We start from the raw sequence: 23,958 nt of genomic DNA, 5'->3' as shown, positions 1-23,958 counted from the left end.
AAAAGTGAGACCTACTAATTGATCAAAATCACAAACTAACGACATCTTCAACTCGCAAGTGTCACTTAACAACTACCACTGAATGGGGCTCATGGTGTGAAGGGATTATCCCAACCTTTTTGATGTACCGCCGGACTAATGAAGCAAAACTATGTGTAATTAGCTAATCTGTTACCGCTGATGAACGTTCGGATACGGAGAGTGAAGCACCGGATTACTGAATCAACAGGTAATGAGTTTACATAGTAAACAAGATTGGTTACAGCTAGCTATTGTTCGGATATCGCGGGAATCGGATTGTCGGGGTCCGGACTAACGCGGCCTGACTGTATATTCATTTAGAAATAACTGTATTGATGCTACTAATTTGGTTCACAGTCTCCCAACACCCAATTATGATTAAACAGAAACAGGTTTAGGGTGGCTCAACTTATTAGAGATTATTCAGTGTTTGACACTAACCCAGACATCCTTGTTGTAACCTTGATAGTATTATTACCTGTGATAGCTAGCAAGGTCTATGGGTCCCTTATTCACCGTGACTCACAGTATGGTCACATTATGTACCATACATGGATAGGAAGCATCCAGTGTTGAGTTAGAAATGATAGAGATCTCTCGCTGGCTTGGTTGACACATGTCATTGTGTCCCATTTGCGGAGATAGATCGATGCTCATGCTGTTGATCACTGGATTGTCTAGTCCAGGGTTGATTACTTATGGACCACCACCATATAGCTGAAATATTGCTGAGTGTGGCATAAAACTTAACTTACTCAATAAATAAGTGAAATGGTCTCTCCACATAGCTGAAACAATACTGAGTGCGATATTAAACAACAAATACAATTTCATGAATATGAAGCAAGAGATATCTTTTAAAATGATGCAGTGTTCTTGTTTATATACCTCAACAAAAGGGAAGTAATTAAGTTGCTGTGTCAGTAGACATTTTCCAGGCATATACATGTCCTTTTGGGTTTGTAGGAGAGGAGCATCGCTTTTTGTAAACAGGAGGTACTTTGGTATTGTCTTTCTGTCTGTCCCTACTGTATGTGTCTGTATGTCTGTCTGCACAGGCAAAGCTTGTCAACCAAAAACACTGGAATGCACAGGTATCAACCAAATTTCCATAGCAACATATGTCATGTCAGAATCCATGTTTGTTTTGGGTAAATGGCAACAAATAATATTAGAGCCAAAGTCAGGGTTTTAAAAATAGTAACTTTCTAGAAGAATGTGTGCTAACATTAATCAGGAATTCCAATTTTCGAATTCGAAATTGAGGTGTTAGACCCAACTATTAAACATATCAAATTCTTCCTCATTAACTATGTCCTTACCAGGGAAGCAAAAACATTGATGTTTTTTATTGTAGACATGAGACTTTAAACTCATGTTTTTGTAATTTTTTAACTAATTTTCCTTTGGGCATTGATTTTGTTTATAGCACTCATTCAATAGGCTACCTGAACACATTACAGATGATGTGCCCTTATAGTTTAGGTACAACTGCAGACTATGAAGACTTTTTAACACTGTCAAGTTGCTGATTTTGAATTTTAGAGTAAAAGGAGGGTTCCTCGTGAAGTAACTTTCAATTCACCAATATTTTTTTCTCAAATATTCAAGATGATTGTGAATTTTCATTGCATGTTTTATACATGTTTGTCTACATCACCAGACCCTCAGTGATGGTGGTATCAGTCACTGAATCATGAATATTCAGGTGTTTTCTTTGTCTTCTTGTTTTCTCAAGAATATTCACTTTAACAATATGTAAGTAGTTCTATACTTCTTAAGGAGCCTTTACAAGATGGATTCTGACATTGAACAATGAACACATATTCCTTCTAACATGTCTGTATACACTGATATACCTATCACCTACAGTTACTGCCACTAACTGCTTGTACCATATACTTTCTAACTTCAGTACACAGAATGTTACTGTGCATTTTGAAGATTCTACCTTCAGATCATGTAATCCCCTACATGTAAATATTGCATGCTGGATACAGGAAGACAGTTTGAATAGTAATCAGTTGAGGTATTATTTGAGTTTCTTGAAGTATGGTGACCATGAAGGTTACACTTAACCTGTTAACATGTTAATGAGATTAATTAAACATATCTGATCAAGTTTATTCAAATAGTGTATGTTTTGCATAGATTGTTGCTGATTCTACCCTAAATACTTCATTTAGGTGTTATGTTTGGTGTTAACATAAGTTTAGAACCTTTATAAATCTATGATTGTTCATTTCAAAACACAGTATGTTTGTCTCTCAGTTATGATTCTGTATATTTTTTGAAGAAATTACAACTCACAAATGAATGAAATTGATAAATTAAATCATATACTATAGAAAAATGTGTATGTAAATATGTTTGAAATATTGAAATTGAGTGAAGTGGGATTAGTGACATAAAACAATCTGCTTGTCTGGGTGTCAGCTTGATTATTATTTATTTGTGAGTTTATTTATAAGTTCAGTCTTCTGAAAAAGTCACAGATCTGAATCAGGTGGGGTTCGTTTTCAACATATCCTGCATGTGTGCGTGCGTGCATATGTGCAGTACATTGTACTTAGAAGTCTTTAGTAAACTATACTTCTCATGATTTATCAAAATGCCCAGTCTAAATGGTTAGGTTGACCACATGTTATTCTACACTGTGTCCATCAGTGGATTGTTTGGTCCAGAATGTGATTATTTGGAGGTCACAATCACATGACTTGAGATTTGTTGTTACCCATCAGAAATATAAAAAACAAAGCAGAAAAAACAGCCTCAGTAGATTGTTTGACTATGTACAGTTCTCACAGAATGTACATGTAACAATTTAGATTTAATTGCTGAAATTGAATTTAGTAAACATTTTATGTGTTTTGTGCAACTTGATAGTAGTAAGATAGTGCTGATAGAGACAGAGAAATGGTGACATAATTAGACTTAACTCTGCATAATACATTCATTTTCTTAAGCATGCTTTGAGATATGATAACCCTCTTGCCAACTGGCATGATGGCTACATCTGTTTACGTGTAATGCGTTTCAGAATCTGTACTCAGCTACTCACTGTATTTAAATACAGGAATCCAGCATGGGAATGTCGAAACTCACAGCATGATCAAATATTGACTGATTTTGATTGACCTTTATGAGTACTGATGTGTTAAACTAGGATTTATGGTGCAAATAACTCATTTATTTGAAGTAAAATATTTTTACCGTTATCATTAACAAGATTAAACATTTCGGTATTGCTTTTTTTCCTACTGGTATACCCTTTTAGTTCCTGTGATTAAATTTCTTTTCTTTTGCACCTTTTTTTTTAAAGTAATTCTTAATACTTTCCTTGCCTTATAGTCATACCCGGTATAAGATATCTTTGATTATGTATTGACTACAGTTTGACCAAAATTTCTTTCAGGATGATTTGAGAGTGTTCCATTTATCAATGATTCTTAGTTTCAGCTTTCTGCCTTTGGAACAGAACAAATATTTTTAGTTTACCGTTTACCGTTTCTCAATGACAGAATACAACCTTTCCCAAGGGAGGTAACTCTAGAGTCCCATAAGATTTGTTTAAAGGGACTGTTTAAAGGGAAATGTTATTATTATTTGTCTTAACTTCACTTAAATGCTAGTGTTGTCTTGAACAGTGATGTTTCAGATAGCAACCAGTGAAAAAGTGAAAAATCATTTCTTAATAACAAAATGGTCCATTGTGACTTCTCCACTGTCAATTTGCTTCATAGTCTAATGTAGTGACCTTTTATGAAATCTCTGTTGATCAATGGCTTTTTTGTGATTTCAGAAGTCTTGTAAAGTATCCAACTTAATGCTGGAAATAAAGAAACTCATAGTGTTATTCTGCCATACACTCAAGGTGAGTAGTTTTCCCAATGGGGCTTCCCATGGGGGAGGATTGTGGTTTGAAATAGGTCCACAGCAAACTGGTCATAAGAGGTGGCCAAGTGGATCATGTTGTCCGATTTGGTGACATGGTCACTGATGTGTCATCTTACCTGACTGCATGAATTCTTACATACCATATCAATCACCGAATCATCTGGTCTAAAATAGAATCTGTAATAATGTGTATGTGACATTATGCAACAAATAAACACAACAAATTCCTTATGAAGCAGGGAAATCACTTGCAAATCTTAACTCAAACCCAGGTTTGATATCCCGCATGGTATTAAAGATTCCGTACTCCATGTTCCACGCTCAGGCAGTAAGAACTAGTAGAGTGTCTTTGTATTATAGTCTTAAAAGGAATACAATCTAACACTAGCATGTTGTAGTAAGACACTGCAACATATTGCAGTGATAAGGACAAATTGTCTGATATCCTTGACAGGGATGGTCAGAGGGTTTGTATTCAGACTGGACAGTTTTGTCATCTGCAGACACAAACACCAGATATTCTTTTATTTAATTTTGATCTACATGACCTAGTTTTGGAACAGAAATGGTGAACAAGTATAGGTGCTAAAACTGTTAGAGAAAAAGCAGGTTTGATATGCCCTGTGTTCAAAATAGTGGCTAAAGTCTCCGACACTGCTGCTGTTGCCAGGGTTACGGTTTTAGTGTCGGAAGACTGTTGGAGCTGTTGTTGGAGATGAGGGATCGGTACAGTGAGATCTTGTCGGAGCAGTGGGTGGACATCTTCAATGACATCTTCAAGGAAGACAACTACACCCCCATCTGCTGCAACGACGAGGAGGAGTTTAGCCTCATCATGTCCCAGTTGCCGTTGAATGATGATGAGCTCCAACAGGTAACTGAACCCCTTTCTACTTATCAGAGTCTTCACAGGCAATGATAAGTGCTCCAAGTACATTAATATTCTTGTGTGAAAGGATGTGCATGACATATCGAAAAAGAGCTTGTTCATGAAAAGCACCAGAATTGTATGAAAGCTGTTTTGCAGTTCTTAAATGCATATTGGAATGACATTGGAACAATATTGATAAAGCCTTTTTATATAGACATTAGACTTATGGCTTAGCCCATTGGGTACTCATTTTCTACTTTTGTGAACAGAGGCAAATTTGAACTTGCTTGCCTAAGATGAGACCACATATGTCACATGTGCTTCATTGTGGGGCAGTACAGAAGTCATAGAAACTCATAGAGTTTAGCATAGTTAAACATGGTCACCCATCCAAGGACTCAAACTCTGTATGACCAACATTGCATAACACCAACTGATTTGTGGTCTGGGCACTATGCACAAGACTGCTTACCAACAATAATGTAATTGGAGAGATGTTTCTTTGTAACCTAACTTGTCTCCCTTCATAGCACACCACACATTCCAGATGTGCCAACATTTCCGAGTGTACGTAAGAAGCATTAATTTGTGATCTACGTTTTTCCGTTCCAGTCACCATACCCCAAAGTCCTTCCCTACTCCCAGTTTGTGCCCAGTATATACAATCAAGTCAAAGAATACATCAATGCCTGTCTGAAGTTTTCTGCTGATCTTCACTTGAGGTTGGTTATGTTTAATGTTCGTTTCTATATTGTGCATAAATAGTACTGATTAAATACCTGACCAGCCTTACCATGTATTTTATCATTATTAAACAATCACAGTTGATGTTTTGATGAAAGTTTCATTCTAAACCTGACTCCAGAAAACATGTCCATGACTCCCTCTCACGACCCCAGAGTATCATGGTGTACCCTACATTTTCATGTCTAGGGCAAACACTGATTAAGAGGTGGTAGGGTAGTCGAATAATCATGCTGAGGAGTGGGTTCGTTGTCAAACTAATACAATGTGTGAAGGCCATTTTTGGTGATAAAACTGGAATATTACTAAATGTGACAAAACACCAAACTCATTCACTTGATGTACATACCTGTCTTTCTTCATGCTGTGTTAGTTTACAGGTATGATACACACAGATAAACAAATACATCTGCTCACTTGATGATGATTGAAATGTGCACTGTTCTAGTCACACCGAGATAGATGACATGATCAGAAAGTCTGCCAATCAGCTGCTCACAAGGACCCTTGGTAACTGTCTGTCAAACCTTATCAAAACACCAAAACTTAGCTTAATACAGGTACGTGTGGCATGTCATCTTTGTACATGTATAGTTGGGAAATGCACATGATTATAATTATTAATAGTCAAAGGTGAAAAAACTGTTCAGGCATTGAATCCTTCACCATTCAATATGCCTCCACCTAGATAGTTATGCTAACTAGATATGTATGTTACATGTTATCATACCACAGAGATGTGGGTTATTGTTTACTGTCCAGATTCTATTGTTTACAGGCTGCTATTATGTAGTGGGAATGTTGTTGATGGTGGCTTTAAAACAATAACCATACACACTTCTATGGGGGTTTGGTAATTGTCCAGGGATAATTAAATGTAAAAAGGGCCAATACCTCAGTTGGGATGTAGTTCAAATGGGATATAGTTCGTTTGGAAGGTAGAATTGAATAGTATGACACACAAGCCTGATATAGTTTGTAGCACAGTTTTCTGTCATTGCAGTTAATCCAGATCTCTATCAACATGAACTATTTGGAGCGATCTTGTGAACACCTCGAGGAGTACATCTCCAGTATCACCGGGTATGCGACAATTTTATGACATGTCACTTATTCTTTATTTTAAAGTTAGTTGCTACTTTGAGAAGTTGAATATCTGTCTTTTGATTCACTGTTTGATCACTTGGTAAATATGTGTTAATGTTTTTTTGTAGTGCTGAAAAAGATAGCGTCCATATTGCCAGGTTACATGGCACGTCAATGTTCAAGGTAAGAACCGAGCCCGATTTCTCAAAACAAACTTAAGTTTTAACTCAAGTCTCAAACTGAGTTTGACAATTTGAAACAGCAGAATTTTTATCGCAACTGCATTTTTTAGACTAAAAAAGTCCAAACAACTAAAGAAAACTGTCCACCAAATTCAGATTGTCTACTATGTTTGAGCTGGATACCAATTTCCTTTAATTCTGGAAAATGCATGCTCCTGCATTTTCTCAAATTTGAGCAAAAACTTGAACTTAAGTCAAAACTCAGACTTAAGTTTGTTTCGAGAAATCAGGACCAGATTGGTTATGAGTATTAAGAACTAGTTAAAAGTGAGCCCATGGTTTGCATTATGAATGTAACCACTTGAAATGTAAAGAAGCTGTAATGCCCAGTGAAAGGTTCATGTCTTCATAGTGATTATTAAAGCAAACCCCTGTCAGGTGTATCATTTGGAGCTTCAGAATTTCTTAACAAAAGTTCAGTAATCAGAATTGTGTTAAAATTTGTATTTCTGAGCCATGATAGTGGAAGAATCATTTGGCAATAGTAACTCAGTCAGTGGCCATCTTCTGTTTTGTTTAGCATTGCCATATGGACTATCATTAACTGACCTTATTGGACATCATAGATATTTCACTTGACTCAGCCTAGTGGCTAGAGATGCACACTTGTAACTGTATGTCGTTATTTGTTCTCAGGATGCACGGAATGATGCTGAGCAGCATATATACCAGCAGCTGAATCTGAAAATAGATGAGTTCTTAGAACTAGGTAAGTATTGAGAATGTTGCAACGTAAGGGCAAGAAGAGATGAAGGAGGGAATGGCTGGAGCGTAAACAAAGGGAGATAACTCTTACCTGAAAATGATTTCTAGCTTTATGGAGTATTTTTTCTGTTACATGCAACATGTATGAACATTGGTATGATAAATGCTCTTGATGTTCAGGACCACCACAAATTTCGGTATTTGAGTATTTAATAGTTCACGTCATGATTCATATAGTACTTAAATATGGAATATTGAGGTGGTCCGTAACTTTTGTTTGCTGAGTATATTAGTGGCCCTTTCCATATCTGTAGTAGCCCTGATCATGTGGAGTAGGAATGGCTTGAAGCATGTCATGCCTGATGCTGCCTGGGAGCCATTAGGTTTTATTCCTTGAGCCCTCAAATAGTTTGAGAGTTACTTGACCCAGGTAATCTGTTACATTATTGTTAGTAGATCAGGTGGTTTTTAACAAATTTTGAAGGTAGTTAAATATGCTTGTCTAGTATGTAGATGATGGCATACAGTAGTGCTTCATGTAGCACATATTTTTATCCCCCACAATGCCTTTTGCGGGGGGTATACAATGCACCCCGTCCATCCGTCCGTCTGTGTGTGCAGAACTTTAAAGCCATTCCATGTTTCCTCACCAAACTTGGCTCATAGATAGATCTGGTGGTGTATTAGTGCCGTTTGGCAGTTTGGGTATTCTTAATAAAATATTTTTCGCGTTTCCATGGCAACAGGTGTGACTAGACTGAAATTGGAGCTAATGCAGGAGATATTGATGACTGAGTCTCCATGTTCATAGATAATTTGTTAAAATGTTTCCAAGGTATATTTGATTCTCTAGTGGAATTTGATGATCCAGTGTCTACATGAAGGTATCTTCTATTGCAGCTAATTACAACTGGATGCTGGCAGAATCTTCAGGTCATGCTAGTGGTTATCTCATGGATCTTGTGGCCTTCCTGCAGAGTACATTCATGTCCTTCACAAACCTACCTGTGAGTAACACCAGGTGTCTTGTTAGATAGGTCACAGGCTTGTTGACCACAGTTTTCTGTGCTTAATAGAAGCTTCTACTTTGCTTAAACACAACTAATTTCTTGTGTCAAGTGCTTTCTTTGATACGCACCACTTTTCTTTATAATTTGTCCTCATGCATGAGTTATTGTGAAGTGAGGTGTCATTGAAGTTGTTTGTGATGATCGAATTATAAGTGATTAGACTGGCAATGGCATAAGATTAGTGTTGGATTTGTTTTCACAAATATTTAATCTCTGTCAGAGGTTTTTCTTGGGAATTAAAGTCCCCTGGATTAGGTGCTGTGTGAACAGTTTTGTAAAGACTTGCATTCTATGTTAGACCAGAACAAATCTTGAGTGAGTGAGTGAGTGAGTGAGTGAGTGAGTGAGTGAGTGAGTGAGTGAGTGAGTTATTGTTTTACACCACACTCAGTAATATTCCAGCTATGTGGTGGCAGAACAGATTTGAGCAAGTAGCATAGTTGCCAGAAACTTTCTCTGTACATACGTTCTAAGTTATGTGTTGATACATGGTGTCCCCATCATCTCAGGCAGAAATCTGTCGTCATGAGTGGTCCCCATATGTATGCAGAAGCACTTTTCTTGGTATGTTAGGAATCTATGCATGCTTATAATTTTAACCCAAGTGGTAAACTTCTGGGATTATTCTGGATTTCCATTGTACAACAAGGTGACACACTGTGACATAGCTAAAATACTGATGAAAATGGTGGAAAACTATCTCACACACTATCAGCTGCTTCAGTTATCAGCAAGGGGGGTGGTGATGGGATGGACGAGTGGTTAAAGCTTTCACTCATCACTCCGAAGACCTCTTTTCGATTCCCCACTTGGGTACAGTGTGTGAAGTTCGTTGTGTTCCCGGGTGTGATATTGCTGGAATATTGCAAAAACCAAAAAGTGCAACTCGCTCACTTACACAATATCAGCAAACATTGTATACCCCAGTAGATATATCTACAACCCTCTCTGGAATTATTGTTCACACACAGATGAGCTCTGTTTTGTGTCGACAACACATATTTCTGTACAGTGAAATGAGTTTAGTACACACTATATGTTAATGTTTGTTACAGATGAGAATTAAGAACCCAGCTTTGGTAAACTGACTAGCCTATAAGATTGAGAATGACAGCATGCTATTCAGAGCACACACTAGATTTGGTTTTGAAAGTTCATTGTGCACATAGTTATGAACAAGTGTTACAAGTAATGAAACATTCTGCAAAAGAATTTGCAAGATCATAGCTACCTACCAAATCCAAGCTCATGTATAAGACATTTCATCAACCATGGTTATCCCCAAGACATGATAAAACTGGGAAATGGAAAAGAATTTATTCCAATAATTATCATCTCTATTATCGCATGCAAGTTGGTTTTGAAATATAGTTTTGTGGACAGAGTATATTGAATTTTTGCGCATTGTTTGTGTAAATGTTAAAGTAACAAAGTCATTTGCATTAACAGCTTATAAAGATCTTCGCATGGAATTTTAACCATTGGGAATTAAAGTGGAATCATCATCAGTAATGATATATTGTTGTGATGAAAATTGTTTGACTCATTCAAATGAACTCATCATTTGTAAGTGTTGTTTGTTAATGTTGCAGTTTGGTATTTTAATGTGTGATAAGGCATGGGAATGGTATTCACTGTACATGCAACATAGAACCACAGAATGTTGAATGTTGTATAGTTAAGCATGACAGGCTAGCTGTAGATATGATTTAGATGTAGATGCAGATAGATGTAGATAAATGCAGACCCTGTTCCACAAACAATAATAAACTCAACACGTCATGCTAGCCTATTTTAAAGAATGGGCGTTACAGTAAACCAGAGCATGCCTGCATCATTTCCCTTAGAATTTAGGAGCCAAGAATCAGATTTACAAAAGGTTCCATACTTGCATGATCATGTGATGTTTTCACGTGGCCCATCCTGTGTAGTGTTGTAGCCACAAACCCTAGTATGATCCTTGTCCTCCTTACAATAGCATGGGCCAAGGTTCTCTGGCGTGGCCAGCACTGTCCTTTCAGTTCCACACATGCGCTTGGCCAGTGTGGCTTGGTAAGACCACAAGTAAATGAGTTATTTCATTTTCACTCAAGTATTTATTTAACAGATAATATATATATTATTTTTTGTTTCAGTTTTTGAAAAAATGATAATGTCTGTATAATTTTCTACCAAATATATAGTTTAGAAATTATGTGTAAACCTCGAACTCAAATGTAAGGAGCCTTTGGAATTATCTCAAGAAAAATATGTGAAGATCAGTCTTTTAGAATAAGGTTCTTGTACATGTACAAGCTAACATGAGTACAGTGTGTTTGGGGTGGTTGGTGTTTTACCCCCATGTTTTTGCTCATGCTTTCAAGCTCTGGTTTGTCAGTTATAAACTAAGCTTTATGTTGTTGTATAGCAGGAATATACTTAGTGCAGCAAAAATGCTAATTCCCCCCCATACTGATGATCCAAATCAGTGTTGTATCAGAATTCATGACTGTACACAACATACTCTAAAGGACTTTTAGTTTTTGTTTGTCATAACTGGAGTTTGTTATACACCTTTCAACAAAAATATACAGCACAAAATGACATCATACCTGTCAGTCTTGTCATCAGCAAGTACATTGTATTTGTTTTTGTATCAGCATTCTGAAAAACAAACATTTTCTGGATGTTAATGGTTAGGAAAATATGAAGGTAATATTTGTTTATATATAAACACATCTGCTGTTGGTCATACAGAGTTGTCTCCCTTAGTTATGTAAGGATGTTCTGAACACACTCCAAGATTCTCCCTGATATTTGGTTATTCTCAAGGTGTTCTCTGAAGTTGTACATAACTTTGTTTTTTATCACTAATGGCTTTTCTCCAAGTGATCAAGGCTACCCAGGTGCCTTGGACCTGTCCTGTTTCTCTGGGATGAGTTGTGTCCCCTCACCTGAGGACAATGGGGTAGCCTAGTGGTTGGGTACAGTGTATGGAGCACCATGCTGTGATGTTGTGGAATACTGCTGAAAGAGGCATAAAAATAAACTCACTCATTCACCCTTAGCCTGATCCACTGACATAAGCAATACTGTACTTAATGGACTGCCTCCTTGGTCAACTGCATAGAGTGTCTGCCTGTCATTGTTTTAAAGACATTAAAAGTTAATACTCATTGTTACCCTTCCTCGATCCTGGGACTCAGACTACAAGGGTTGATAGAAGGATAAGTCTGCTGTGTTTACAACTTCTGCGTAGGGTGAACATATCCATGTTGAACCGTGACATGTTAAACCTACCTAATTACAGACTTGTATATATAAGACACCCACACACATGCATTGTTGTATATGTGCAGACATCTTAACAAGACATTGAATACAATTTCTCCTCGCCTCACCTACTGCTTTGTCTCACCCACTCAATCTTGTTTGAAACACAGCCTAGTGGGACTATGTGTCAAACATCGTCATTCAAAACCTGGGTAAGTTCTGTCAATATCATTACCCTCTGCACTCTACTTTCATCCTCCCTAGAATATACATGGAACTTTTGGATTCAATTACTAAGCCAACAGGTATGATATATTAATGGCAATCTGTTTTCCTCTGATTGTGAGTAATATTTTACATGATTACACCACAAGCAAATGCTTTACCTGCTTTAGTGTCCCTCAATAATAAGAAACAGAGCATCTTGCTAATTTGGTCTAGTTCTGGCAAAATCAGACATTCAACATGATACAATGTGACGTAGCCATTGACATCGAGGGAAACAAATACCAGCGCCTTGAGCAAGCACTAGTTGCATGGATATGTGCGCTATGTAAATTTCCTTTAAGAATAACATCAATTTAGCCATCGTAAATAATGCTTCTATCACTGCTGCACTTCCAAAGACCCCCATATCACAACATAGACCCCAAATACAGAAATCACTGTGCCATTTTCCTTTGTTGCGCGATATCTGCCAAATACCCACCCCTACCAAACATTTGTCAATGGTAAATATATAGATTACATGCACTGTTTGTTAAAAAAAAAATTAATTTTACTATCCTTTGTTGATGTATATTTTAGATTGATTACCTTGCTTTCATTGTTATTTGGCTGTAATGTTACTGATGCAATGTAAAATTTTAACTCACTGAAATATTAAAATTCTTTACCATCTGCTGCTTTCTTTCAAATAAGATTTGAAAATCATTGTTTGTGTTCAGTGTATAGTTATGATTGCTGTTATATATCTGTAACTGTAATGTTACTTTTAGAGTAATTGTAATATTTCTTCACAAGCAAACAGGATTTCTATAAGCATGGTCCTCTACTGCTCGTAGTAACAAGAAACAATCAGTTATGGTTGCTATTCCTTGTTTATCCAAACATGTGTGGCTTCCTTTGCAGAATATCATTATTCAGTCCTGAAGTTTACGCTGTACTAATTTATATTTCACACTTTACAATAATAGATTATTTTGTGATGTCTTGCTGAATTTGTCAAGGTCACGTTTTCATTGGGCGGTGAAGATAAAACATTTTAGCAATATTTTACATGCCAAGAAATAATATAGTGATAACAGTACAGTGCATACATCATGAAAACTTCACACTTTCCATGTTAGACAGTCATTTCTTAGGGTAAAAGTACCCAAAGGAAACCATACCAAAATATTTACATACATTTGAGTTGAAACCTTTATGAACCTTTTGTATAATGAGTGTGGCTCTTTACACTGGGCTACAGTTAGGGGCATACAGGCATAGTGTAGTGCTAGAAATCAATGAGGAACAACATAGTATAGATTTCAAGCGTATCATGTCCGCACATTGATGCCTTTGTACATCTAACATTAAATTTCAGTGCATACTGTGCAAATGGAATTCTACTTTGGATCAATACATTTGTCAAAAGTTTCTTTGACTTTGTCACTATTTTTTGATTTGCTAGAAACTACACTGTTCCTATTTATATCCAGTCAGTTGTTTCGTACTTGTCTTCAAAATACATTTACACTAAAATCTCACTTTGTTACTGAGAACTGTGCATACATTGTGTGTATTATCGCATGCTAGGCAGTAACATACCATTAGAATATTTACGATTAATTTGAACAGTGATAAACACTGGATTGGTGTAAAACTGAAGTAGGACGAATCAGGTCTAGCATCTAACATGGCGTGTAAAAAAACAAATAAGTTTTGTTGGGGGGAAGAGGGTCTAAATCAGGATTAGACAATTTTTGACGAAGAAATAAATGGAGGGATTAATCAGGGAGCTACTACATTGGTTAAGTGACCACAAGGGTTGATGTAAGTTAAAGATCCTGACTGAAAAGAGCATGCCAAATTCATACCCATGTTTGGAAATAGTGATTGGGGCGTTGGGGTAGCCTAATGGTTAATGCGTTCGCTCCTCACACCGAAGACCCGGGTTCGATTCACCACATGGGTACAATGTGTGAAGCCCATTTTCTGGTGTCCCTCCACCGTGATATTGCTGGAATATTGCTAAAAAGTGGTGTAGAACTAAATTCACACACTCACTCACTGGAAATAGTGATTGATGAATCGTCTGGACAAGAGAAATTGTTTGGTGAAATGTGCAAGTAAAGCAGATTAGTAACTAAATGTTATGGGGACAGTGGGTTTAAATAGTGTGACTCTTAGGGATTATGTAATCTTGTAAATGAACATTTTGTGAAATAAACATTAACAAAGTTTAAACTTTATACTTCTTTGCCATATGCAAAGTTTAATAGCTGATGGATTGTGTTAAATTATTAATAGCAAACCACATCAACAACTTGTTCACACAAAAACATGTCAATACTCCTTCAAAATTCTCAGCACACCTCCACCTTGTGAGGTGTAAGTGCACTCAAACCTCAAAAAGTTGGGGTACAAATCAAAATGTCCAAATTATTGTGGCAGAGAAATAGTGTTTTAGAAAGCTGCCATCTTATGAGCTCTAAGACCTGACCTGTTGCAGAGATGTCTTCCGATCTTGATGTAGGCATATCTTTGAGTAAAATATCTTATTTTAGCAGGATTGTAAGTTTCAGGACTTAATATGCCTTACTATATTTAAACTGTATAAAATAGTTTTGAAATGTCGCCTGTCAAAGGACAGGCTGCTCAAGAAAGTGACCAGAATAGAACAAACAGAGCCAGTCCCATTAACTAAAATAACAAAAACATCAGCAAGTTGCGTATATTTTTACAAATATTTCCCCCAGCAAAAGGACAGCCTTACTTACATATTAGGCTGTCCTTTACAAAAACAGACTGCCAAGGATAGTTGGACAGGCTGTTTTACACACTGATATTTAACATGTCCATGTGTTTAATCATCAGTGTTTGGGATTTGACATCTCTTGTAGACTTTTGGAGTTACACTGTAATGTGACAGTAACACTGAAATATGTGCTATACATTGAGTCTAGTAACTGGCTGTCTTTTTAACAGTTGTCACCTGTATGGTTACATAGTTTGTATTGTATCAAGGGCAGATAACTCCAGTTACCTTGTGACTGATATATTCCCACTTGCAGATAGATGAAAATGATCAAAATTATAATGTCACTGCATCTGAGATGTAGAAACGCATGGAAGTGTACAAAAACTTGTCAACACCCAGAGATATGTATTCAAAACTCTGCAAAATATGTATGTTTCATTACTTGATATCTTGCTTTGTTCTTGCAGTTACCTGACAAATCACTGTTTGTTTGCATGAGTGAATTACAACTTGGAATTTGTAACCTCATTTTCATGATTTGATTTACTTTATATGTTGATCACTTAGTTCTATATCTAACTATGACTGCTAATTGAGAATCTTGCCTTATGCAAAGATGAAAATTTTCTGTGGATCATTGCAGTATGTGTATAAATGATGTAGTTCTCCAGTTATGTGTCCAACATTCAGTGATAAAAGCACTCTTTTTTATCATGATAATATTCTGGGGTTTAGGCCAAACCAATTTCCTATTTTATGGATCACAAGTCATATTGTTTCAAGAAAAAGAGGAAAAAAGCATCTTTCCCCACTCAAATAATCCTAATGTTTTTCGTGGCAAAAAAGTATCAAATGGCACAGTGATACTTTTAATGTGTTTGAGGAATATCAGGCCAGACCAATTTTATTTCTTGTTTTACAGATTTTTGTCCTCAGAAAACCAACCCAAAGGCAGAAAGTTGGGGGAATCCCCTGGTAAAGTAACATACTTCTAAATGCTCAAAGTATTTTACTCTGGGTATTTTATGAAGTGATATGGAGCAAAATATGGTAAAAAAAAAAAAATAGTTTCTTGTAAGTTTACATGTTGGCCAATAAACACATTAGGATTTTATTTTTGTGAACAGGGGAAATTCTCTTTTATTTATTTTCTTATTCTTGAAAAAATATGGCAGATGGATCCCTAAAAGAAGAAATAAAATTGGTGTGGCCTTATTTTCCCCCTCCTGCCTTCAGCTAAGAAGACAAAGTGTTCTCCGGCTTGACAACAGTATAAGTATCCATACCAAAACATTGCATCTTATATAATAAAAAAGTCATTATTCATAAAGAATCATACTTTCTCAATCAGAATCAGTGTGTTATAGTTGGAATATTGTCAAGTGGGTGTTAAGACAGACAGCATTTGCCCTGTCTCTGGAAGAAGTGTTAAGTCTTTTCTTGTCAGACAACAAGCAAACTAATATCCCTGTCCAGCTTTTCAAACATGTTTTGTACAAAGTTATCTTTAGCAAGTTTTCTTTCATATTGCTACATGTCAAATCTATCGATGCTCAGGTTTTCAAAACAAAATGGTTGTTATTAATATGTGATACACTACATTCATTGAGTAAGTGGAAATCAGAGGGGAGAACATGTGTGGTTGATGCATTTTTTCTCTTTGAATGAGTATTTGTGTGTCGTGTGTTTTTACTGTGAAAGCTGGTAACAACAGGGTGTCCCTAGACAGAAAGATTATGTTGTCTTGTAAATGTATTTTTAATGGAATTTGAATGTTAACATTTGTGCATGATTGGAAGATGGTCCTTATTTGGTGTTGTTAGACAACATGCCTAATGTTACAATATGTTGCATAGCCTCGGTAAACATCTTATTTCAAGTGTCTCATGTCTGCGTATTTGCAGGAGAAGGTGGCAAAGACGGCGTGTATGTCAGCCTGTCAACACATTGCCGGTACCATGATGGGCTTCCTGTTGGATAACGACATCCGACAACTCACCCTTGGCTCGCTACAGCAGTTTAACCTTGACCTTATGCAGTGTGAACGTGAGTCAGAATCGTAAAACTCCTTTGCTGAAATGGGGATTTGGAGCAGTCCTTGTTTTGATCCCCAACTGTCCTGGTTTATTGTGTGTCATCAGTTTATGAAATTCGAAAAAAATCTGCCAGACCACAGGGCTGGTTCTGATATAAAAATTGCTAGCCCTGACCAAGATTTACCTGCCCACAAGATTTCTTCATATACATGAATAAAGTTTAACGCCACTGCTGAGCAGGAAACAGGCAGGCATTTCAAACACTGGTGTCATCCAGTGAACACCAGTTATGTAGATCAAAGCTCAGGCTTGACATGCTCGCAGATGTTGTTAATGCACATGTCATCTTATCTCAAGTGTACGGATTGATGCTCATAATGTGTGTCACTGGATTGTCTGGTCCAGACTACATCAAGTGGCAGGTGTATTGCATGGAATATTGCATTATGATCATAATCCTGCTTGACAATGGTACAAGAATCTGTATCGAAACTGGACCAGTTCTTGAAAGGTTGACTCCTCACTTACAAACTAAACCTCATTTCAGAATTTGCAGCCTCAGAACCAGTTCCTGGTTCTAATGATGGCACTCTACAAATGGCCTTTGCTGATCTTCGGCAGGTAAGAGATTAAGCTTACAGTAATATTACAGTCAGTTTCATCCCTATGATGTTTGAACTTGCTGAGGAGAAATCTAGATAAAGGAGGTTGTGTTTCTTAGCTCCCAGAGGACACAGTCGTTTGGGGTGCTTTTCTCAGTGTGCAAGCCTTACACGCAAAAGTAATGTTTTGATTAACTTCTTTTGATTATGCTTTGTCAGACCTGTGACATTTCAGCTTGTCCATCCATCCACATTGAGCTGAGGTGCCATTACAAGCCTGAATTACTGTTAACAGCAGTGAATCCAATCCATTCACTCACTCCATGCACTTTGCTGAATTCATTGATAGGTAAAACATACTAGAATTTCATTCTAGGCTTACATGCCATGACGTATTGACATACTGTTCACTCCCAGTTTGACATTGCTCTTGGAAGAAAACAAGAAACACATTGTATATAGCATTCATACCTTACTGTTTCTCCGTTTATATTTTCTTGATCAAGATTGTCGACTTGGAATACTGCCTGATGTTTAATTGTTTGTTTTGGTGTTGAATGATCATGTTTGTATGTTTCAGCTTTTAGATCTGTTTTTAAACTGGGATTGGTCTCTGTACCTGGCTGACTATGGCAAGCAGCAGTCAAAGTATCTTCGCGTCCAGCGACACGTTGCAATCAGCTTGCTGGAAAAGTAAGTTTAATCCAGCAACATTATACACGTCAATGTTTTTTTCAATGTCAAGAGAGGTAGCACAGAACCGTTTAACAAACTCATTGCACAGAAATACATTGTAATGGGTCACTGCAGTATGCTGTGCAGACACTATCTTGGGTGTGTTTCTCTTCTCTGATTTCTGTGTTGAGAAAATACTCCAGGAACATATCTGCTGTATTCTTCAAGGTGAATGCCACCCCCCACCCCGCTAAAAGTTATGTACAAAGTAAGAAGGGGGTTGCACCGCTCACCCCACCCACTCACGAGAGGGGACTAATTGGGTTGTCAGTCTTCCTTACTTGATTGATGCAGGTTATTGCATTCCATCTGCAAAGATCAGTGCTCATGATGTCAATCCCTAGATTGTCTGGTCCAGACTTGATTATGCAGACAGCTGCCCTGTAGCTAGCATATTCCTGAGTGTGATGTTAAACACCAAACTAATACTTCCAAGGGGATATTGGAAACTGTTGTTTTAGATTTGACCTGTCCTGTGGTTTTGAGAATTCTTTCACAATATGGTATGTTTCAGTTTAGTGATTTGTTGATGATTGAAGTTGATTCTCAGGTTCCCAATCCTGAAAAGGTTATAGAATGTGGCTGGGGTAAGACTACAGAGTACCGGATAACTTCCGCCACGTTTTAAAGGAAGCAACTTTACTTTTGATTAGGGTTAGGGTAAGGTATAGGGTTTTGTTGACGTGACACTAAGCAATATGGTAGGTATCTGGTATTCTATAGATGTGCCTGCCATCGCCGATCTTTTTTTAACTCCTAGCTTCAATGTTCAGAATCAACAATTCAAGAAGCAAAAAGTTTCTTAAAGCAGATTCGACTTGATGCCAAAAAGTGTAGTTTCAAAAAATTAAATTATTGATTACAAAAACTATGAGAGAGGAACCATACTTTCTTTGCTATGTAATTTTAATATTTCCCCTCTGTTGCATTCAGGCTGAATAATGCTGACAAGAAGAAGAACAACTTATTTGCATCGCTGAAGAGGAACGAGCGAGACAAGAAGAAGCTGGTAGAGACAGTACTGAAACAGCTGAAAGGTCTTGAGAATGGCACTGCACCTCAGGTCTAGTCAGTGTGGTGCGTGTGTTCTAAGATGAATCTGATGGTGACAAGGACACCTGTGTGAGATGTTGTCCTCACTGCGGGGTTTACCCGAGTACATTGACAAATGTTTGAGGAGTCAGGAACCTCCTTGTAGATGCATCTGAATGGCATTGTAAAGGGTTTTATGGCTTGAAGAGTACATGATCAAGACACCCAGGTTGTTTTGTTGAATCTTAATGTTGTGATCATTGACACTCCAAGGATAACTGCCAGTGCAGTTTCACCAGCAGATTTAGATGCCAACACTGGTCCAGCAGCCTCGAGACGTGTGAAATATTGAAGGAACACTTTTTAATGTAAACCAGTAATGTAATTGAGAGCTGGTAACTAATTGGATGTCATTATCCATCCCCAATCAGTCAGGCAAGCACCACAAGAATCATCTAAACCCTGTCCATCTTTTCCAGGGGTACATTGTGGCCCAGCAGTAGGGATGAGGGATGACTGTTGTCACTCATCATTAGTTCCGGGAATAGTAATTATAGAAATGCAGAGATGGAAAAGACCAGGGAGTTGCAGAAATGTTTCCGATAAATACCAGACTGGCAAATGCCAAACATGTGGATCTACTGAACTCTGTTTTAAGGCTGCGATCAAGTAATTTGTGATGGAGTCACTGGTGCTGAGAGGCAGGATCTTGGGACAGCTTTCTCAAGGTGTGCTAAGAACTCGAGATTCATTCCCACAACTCAAAGTGCCATGCTGTGATCAAACTTTCTCGTCAAGTCTTTCATAATTTCCCTGATGCACGTGGAGTGTGTCTTACCCGCCAGAACACACCTGTTTGAGTCCGAGATTTCAGTGTACAGCATGGTAACCTATTTCACCCATACAGGATGAGCCATCAAAGCCAAAATGGGTTTCTTTCTTCTGCAATCTAAGTCATGAAGTCGCCCACAAGCTGTGTGGATGCATGCCTGCACAATATCCCCAACAAATATGCTTATGAAGCTTGAAGATTCGTAGATTAGAATAGTGCTTTGAATTTGGGAATTGCCACTACACCATCAAAGCATGTTGTTGTTTTATTTGAGACTGTAATATGTAACTTTATTTATGGCCCAATTTCAGGAGGTGAAATATCTCTGAATTGGTCACCTTTGACCTGCAGTTATTTCGCTTCTAGAACAGCTTTGTGCAATATTGATGAAGTATTTAAGTCTGGTTTCCCGGGTACAAGAATTGGGTACCCAGACAATTTAGAGGAGACCTCCTCCTTCTCTGACATGGACTGTTGCAGGTGGTGAACATGACTTATTGCAACATTTTTTCTTAAGTGTATGTTCAAGTACGACTTTTCATAATTTTCAGTTCAACATAACTATGTCTCTCTGTTTCATGAAATGAGATCAACAATAGTAGTGTTTTACTGACAGTGTAAACTTGTCTGATTGCATATCAGTATAACAATTTTTAACAAGGTCATGACAAATACAGTCTGTTTGACTCTGATGTGGCCCGATGAATTGCAGTCTTACGCAAAAACTAATAAACATAAAATACTGAATGAAACGCTGATCATAATGTGAAGAAGGATGCAGACGGCTTAGCACAGGTTCATGAATCAGTAACTTTGTCAGCACATGCACATGCTTCTCAAACATCTTGCTGTCCTTTTCTCTGCACTCCTCACTCGTAACAGATAGTGAATTGTGTCAGTATTTTAATGATAGATTTTCAGTACATGAATTCTGAAAAAAAAGAGAGTTAGTCTGATGTTTTGATTAGAGTATTTTATGGTCATCAGTTTTCAAGTTGCAATTCATCAGCCTACTTTTGGAACAAGTGGACTGTGACTTCAAAATTGCTGACATGGCATCAAGTAGTATTCACTCAATGAGTTGACATTGTTACATGTACAGACAGATGCCAAGTTTATGTTTGTATTCTGCAACAGCTCATATGTTCAGGAAGAATTTAAAGCTAATTTATAGCCATAATATAGTTTTGGAATGGTGAAATGACTGTGTAGTTGACTTACACAGATTTTTGCCAAGGTATTTTAGAAAATGTAGTATGGTATATCTACTCTTGTACAACTTGGAAGGAATAAAGAGCAAAAGGTCCTTCAGCACAGTTTTTCGAAAAAGAATTGTGGGATCATTTTTTCCAACTTGTGCTCTGCAGATGTCAGAATTGTCGTGTTGCATTTGTCTTGAAGACAAAATATGTTGTCATGCAGTTAAGGAATCAAGAATTGCCTGGAACAAGAATGTTGTAGCGTTTGTCGTTAGCCTTCTCTTTCTGTGGAAAGAAGTCTCTGAAATTCACAGTTAACCCCCTGGATGCCGAGTTTTTTTTCAGGCGCACATTTTCATAAAGTTTGAAAAGTGAACGTTGTGCGAGATTTGCGATCGCGTGGCCCAGGTTCTGCGTACGGCTATGAAATTGCACAGACATGTAGAATATTTGATTTACTATCCGTTGGTATGAATATAATTGCGGCTACCTCAGGGGTTTGAGAAATAGACACTGCTAAAAGTTGTTCAAAACTTTTGTGTGTGTTCAAAAACAGTAAATTTCTCAGTTTTTTATCGTGCACCAATAAAAGCACTCTGCTACGATTTTTTTAATTTGGCATCTTTACGGAAAGTGTGAGCGAAGAAAATACAGCTTGACATCTGAACGACATGAGTGTATATGAAATGGATGTATGTGCCAATGCATAACGTCATACTCACAAAATCAAAAATGACCCGCAATAAATGTCAAAAATCGATTTTCTACTATGACGTCAAACGTCGACAGAGAGGTCATGCACGTATAAAGATAAGGGGGCATAACTCAGCTATGGTTTACATTAGGTCAATGTAACTCCGATCACATGGAGAGAATTTACTGTGGATATGGACAGTATATTTTCTTGATGTTTTGTTCACAGTGAACCAAACTATTCCAATACAAATTTCCCCAGTGTGAGAGGATACCTTTTGGTAGTTTCACAATTTGTAAGAAAAGATGCAAGTGTACTACATAAAAAATCAGGCAATAGCGATACATATTTTAGTTCTTAGATTCCCATATTCTCCTGTTTGTGTATATGTATTTTTATTAATTTTCCATCATTATTAACGGAGTAACAGCCACATTTTCAAACGTAATGAAATAACTGAAAATAATGCGACATTTTAGTTGACGTCACAGCATGTTTTGTGCATTTTGTGACGTCGGAAAAAGACTACTCTGGTTGCTGATTAGTATATATCTAACCTAATTTCCATTCAGTGTGTAAAAGATATCGGCTTCTGTGTCAGAATTCAACACTTTTTAGCCAAAATATAAAATGAATGGTTTTATCACTGAAATAGTGTCCTGAATATATCAACAATTACACGGTTTTACTACATATCTTATTGTGAGCAACACGCGCACCTGCCTAGCATCAATTTAGCTTAAATGAAAATTTCACAACACCTGAATATTCATTGAGTATTCATTTAGGAAAAAGACTTTTCTTCTCATGATTATGAAATCAATTCCCTTCATAAGTATGCAATGAAAGGTACAAAGAGATCGCTTTTTCAGTAAAGAAGTATTAGAAAATGGATGTAATGCTTGTCGAAATTAAGACTTGACCTGATGTATATATTTTTAACAATTTCCGTATAAATATTGTTTGAGTTAGACATTCTGCCATCAGATATATTTTAATCGCATTTGAATTGACTTAATTATCGAAAAACAATGATAATGAATCATGAAACGTTTTGACAAAGTCGCACCTGGTCAATTAATATTCATAATAGTTTTGTCTATAAAAACGACACAAACCAATACAATGAACAAGACAATTCCTTTAAACAGTAGTATGTGTGCCCCTACATTTGATAAAATGTACAAATCATTTTCATTAATATTATCCGTTTTACTTCTAAGTTGGAATTAAATCGCTGTTTATTAACCTGTTCATATGTAACTGCAATATTTGTCCCAACGTATTGAATATTGCACATCACGTCAACTAAAGCACATGTTGCAGTAATGGCTACGTGTGATCTTCCAACACTTGTGTAGGGGCTTAAAATGTGGTATAATACACTTACTGAGTCAATTTCCCATGTAGATATTATTCAAACAATCAAAAGCTTTCAAAGAATAAAAACGGATACCTTATATCCACACATGATATGGTGTTGAACATGGATATATGTAGATACTGAAATCAGTTTCATGAAAAAATATCTGAACGATGCGCAAAATATACATCACAATACTATAAGTGCAATTGGAATGGTATGGGCATTGTGTTTACTCTTGTTCAACCGACCTTCACCTCAAAGAAATTGCCTAATATGTGCAACAATGTTGACGTATGACATCACTACCGATGACCGATTTCTCTCAAAATGGCGGCTTCGCTGAGAAGGGTACACGGGATTTTGCGACGACTTTTTGCTTGATTCAGGGATCTTTTGTATATAAATGTGAGATGTAAGTAATCAGAATTATTCTGACTATTTGTGTATTGTGATATGTTCTTATCGTTTACATTGTAAATGACGGAACAAGCCAGAAATGCCGATAAGTACCGTTGTCGTTCTGCGTGATTTTGCGTCAGTCATGGCGTCACGCTGCACTGAAAGTTTGACAGTTTCTTATGAATTACCAAATTATTTCATTGTATCTAT

At 37.1% G+C, this 23,958-nt stretch overlaps 1 protein-coding gene across 2 annotated transcripts in view; it reads left to right on the top strand.

Annotated features, from left to right (window-relative positions):
• LOC137265143 (exocyst complex component 6B-like) overlaps nt 1-21,419 on the top strand; it is a 35,172-nt gene extending 13,753 nt beyond the window's left edge. The window contains exons 11-23 of one of the 2 annotated variants that reach the window (XM_067800461.1): nt 988-1,017; nt 3,824-3,895; nt 4,589-4,792; nt 5,402-5,511; nt 5,982-6,093; nt 6,537-6,616; nt 6,748-6,802; nt 7,498-7,570; nt 8,467-8,573; nt 16,758-16,899; nt 17,437-17,510; nt 18,072-18,184; nt 19,160-21,419. In XM_067800461.1, coding sequence (XP_067656562.1) covers nt 988-1,017; nt 3,824-3,895; nt 4,589-4,792; nt 5,402-5,511; nt 5,982-6,093; nt 6,537-6,616; nt 6,748-6,802; nt 7,498-7,570; nt 8,467-8,573; nt 16,758-16,899; nt 17,437-17,510; nt 18,072-18,184; nt 19,160-19,295 — 1,308 coding nt within the window. In that variant the 3' untranslated portion in view covers nt 19,296-21,419. The remainder of the gene's footprint in view (nt 1-987; nt 1,018-3,823; nt 3,896-4,588; nt 4,793-5,401; nt 5,512-5,981; nt 6,094-6,536; nt 6,617-6,747; nt 6,803-7,497; nt 7,571-8,466; nt 8,574-16,757; nt 16,900-17,436; nt 17,511-18,071; nt 18,185-19,159) is intronic. The other variant, XM_067800462.1, reaches the window with a different exon arrangement.
• Nucleotides 21,420-23,958: the final 2,539 nt, after the last annotated feature.

The sequence above is a fragment of the Haliotis asinina genome, chromosome 15, assembly GCF_037392515.1.
Source record: "Haliotis asinina isolate JCU_RB_2024 chromosome 15, JCU_Hal_asi_v2, whole genome shotgun sequence".
NCBI lineage: Eukaryota > Metazoa > Mollusca > Gastropoda > Lepetellida > Haliotidae > Haliotis > Haliotis asinina.
This window is presented reverse-complemented; position numbering and strand designations above follow the sequence as displayed.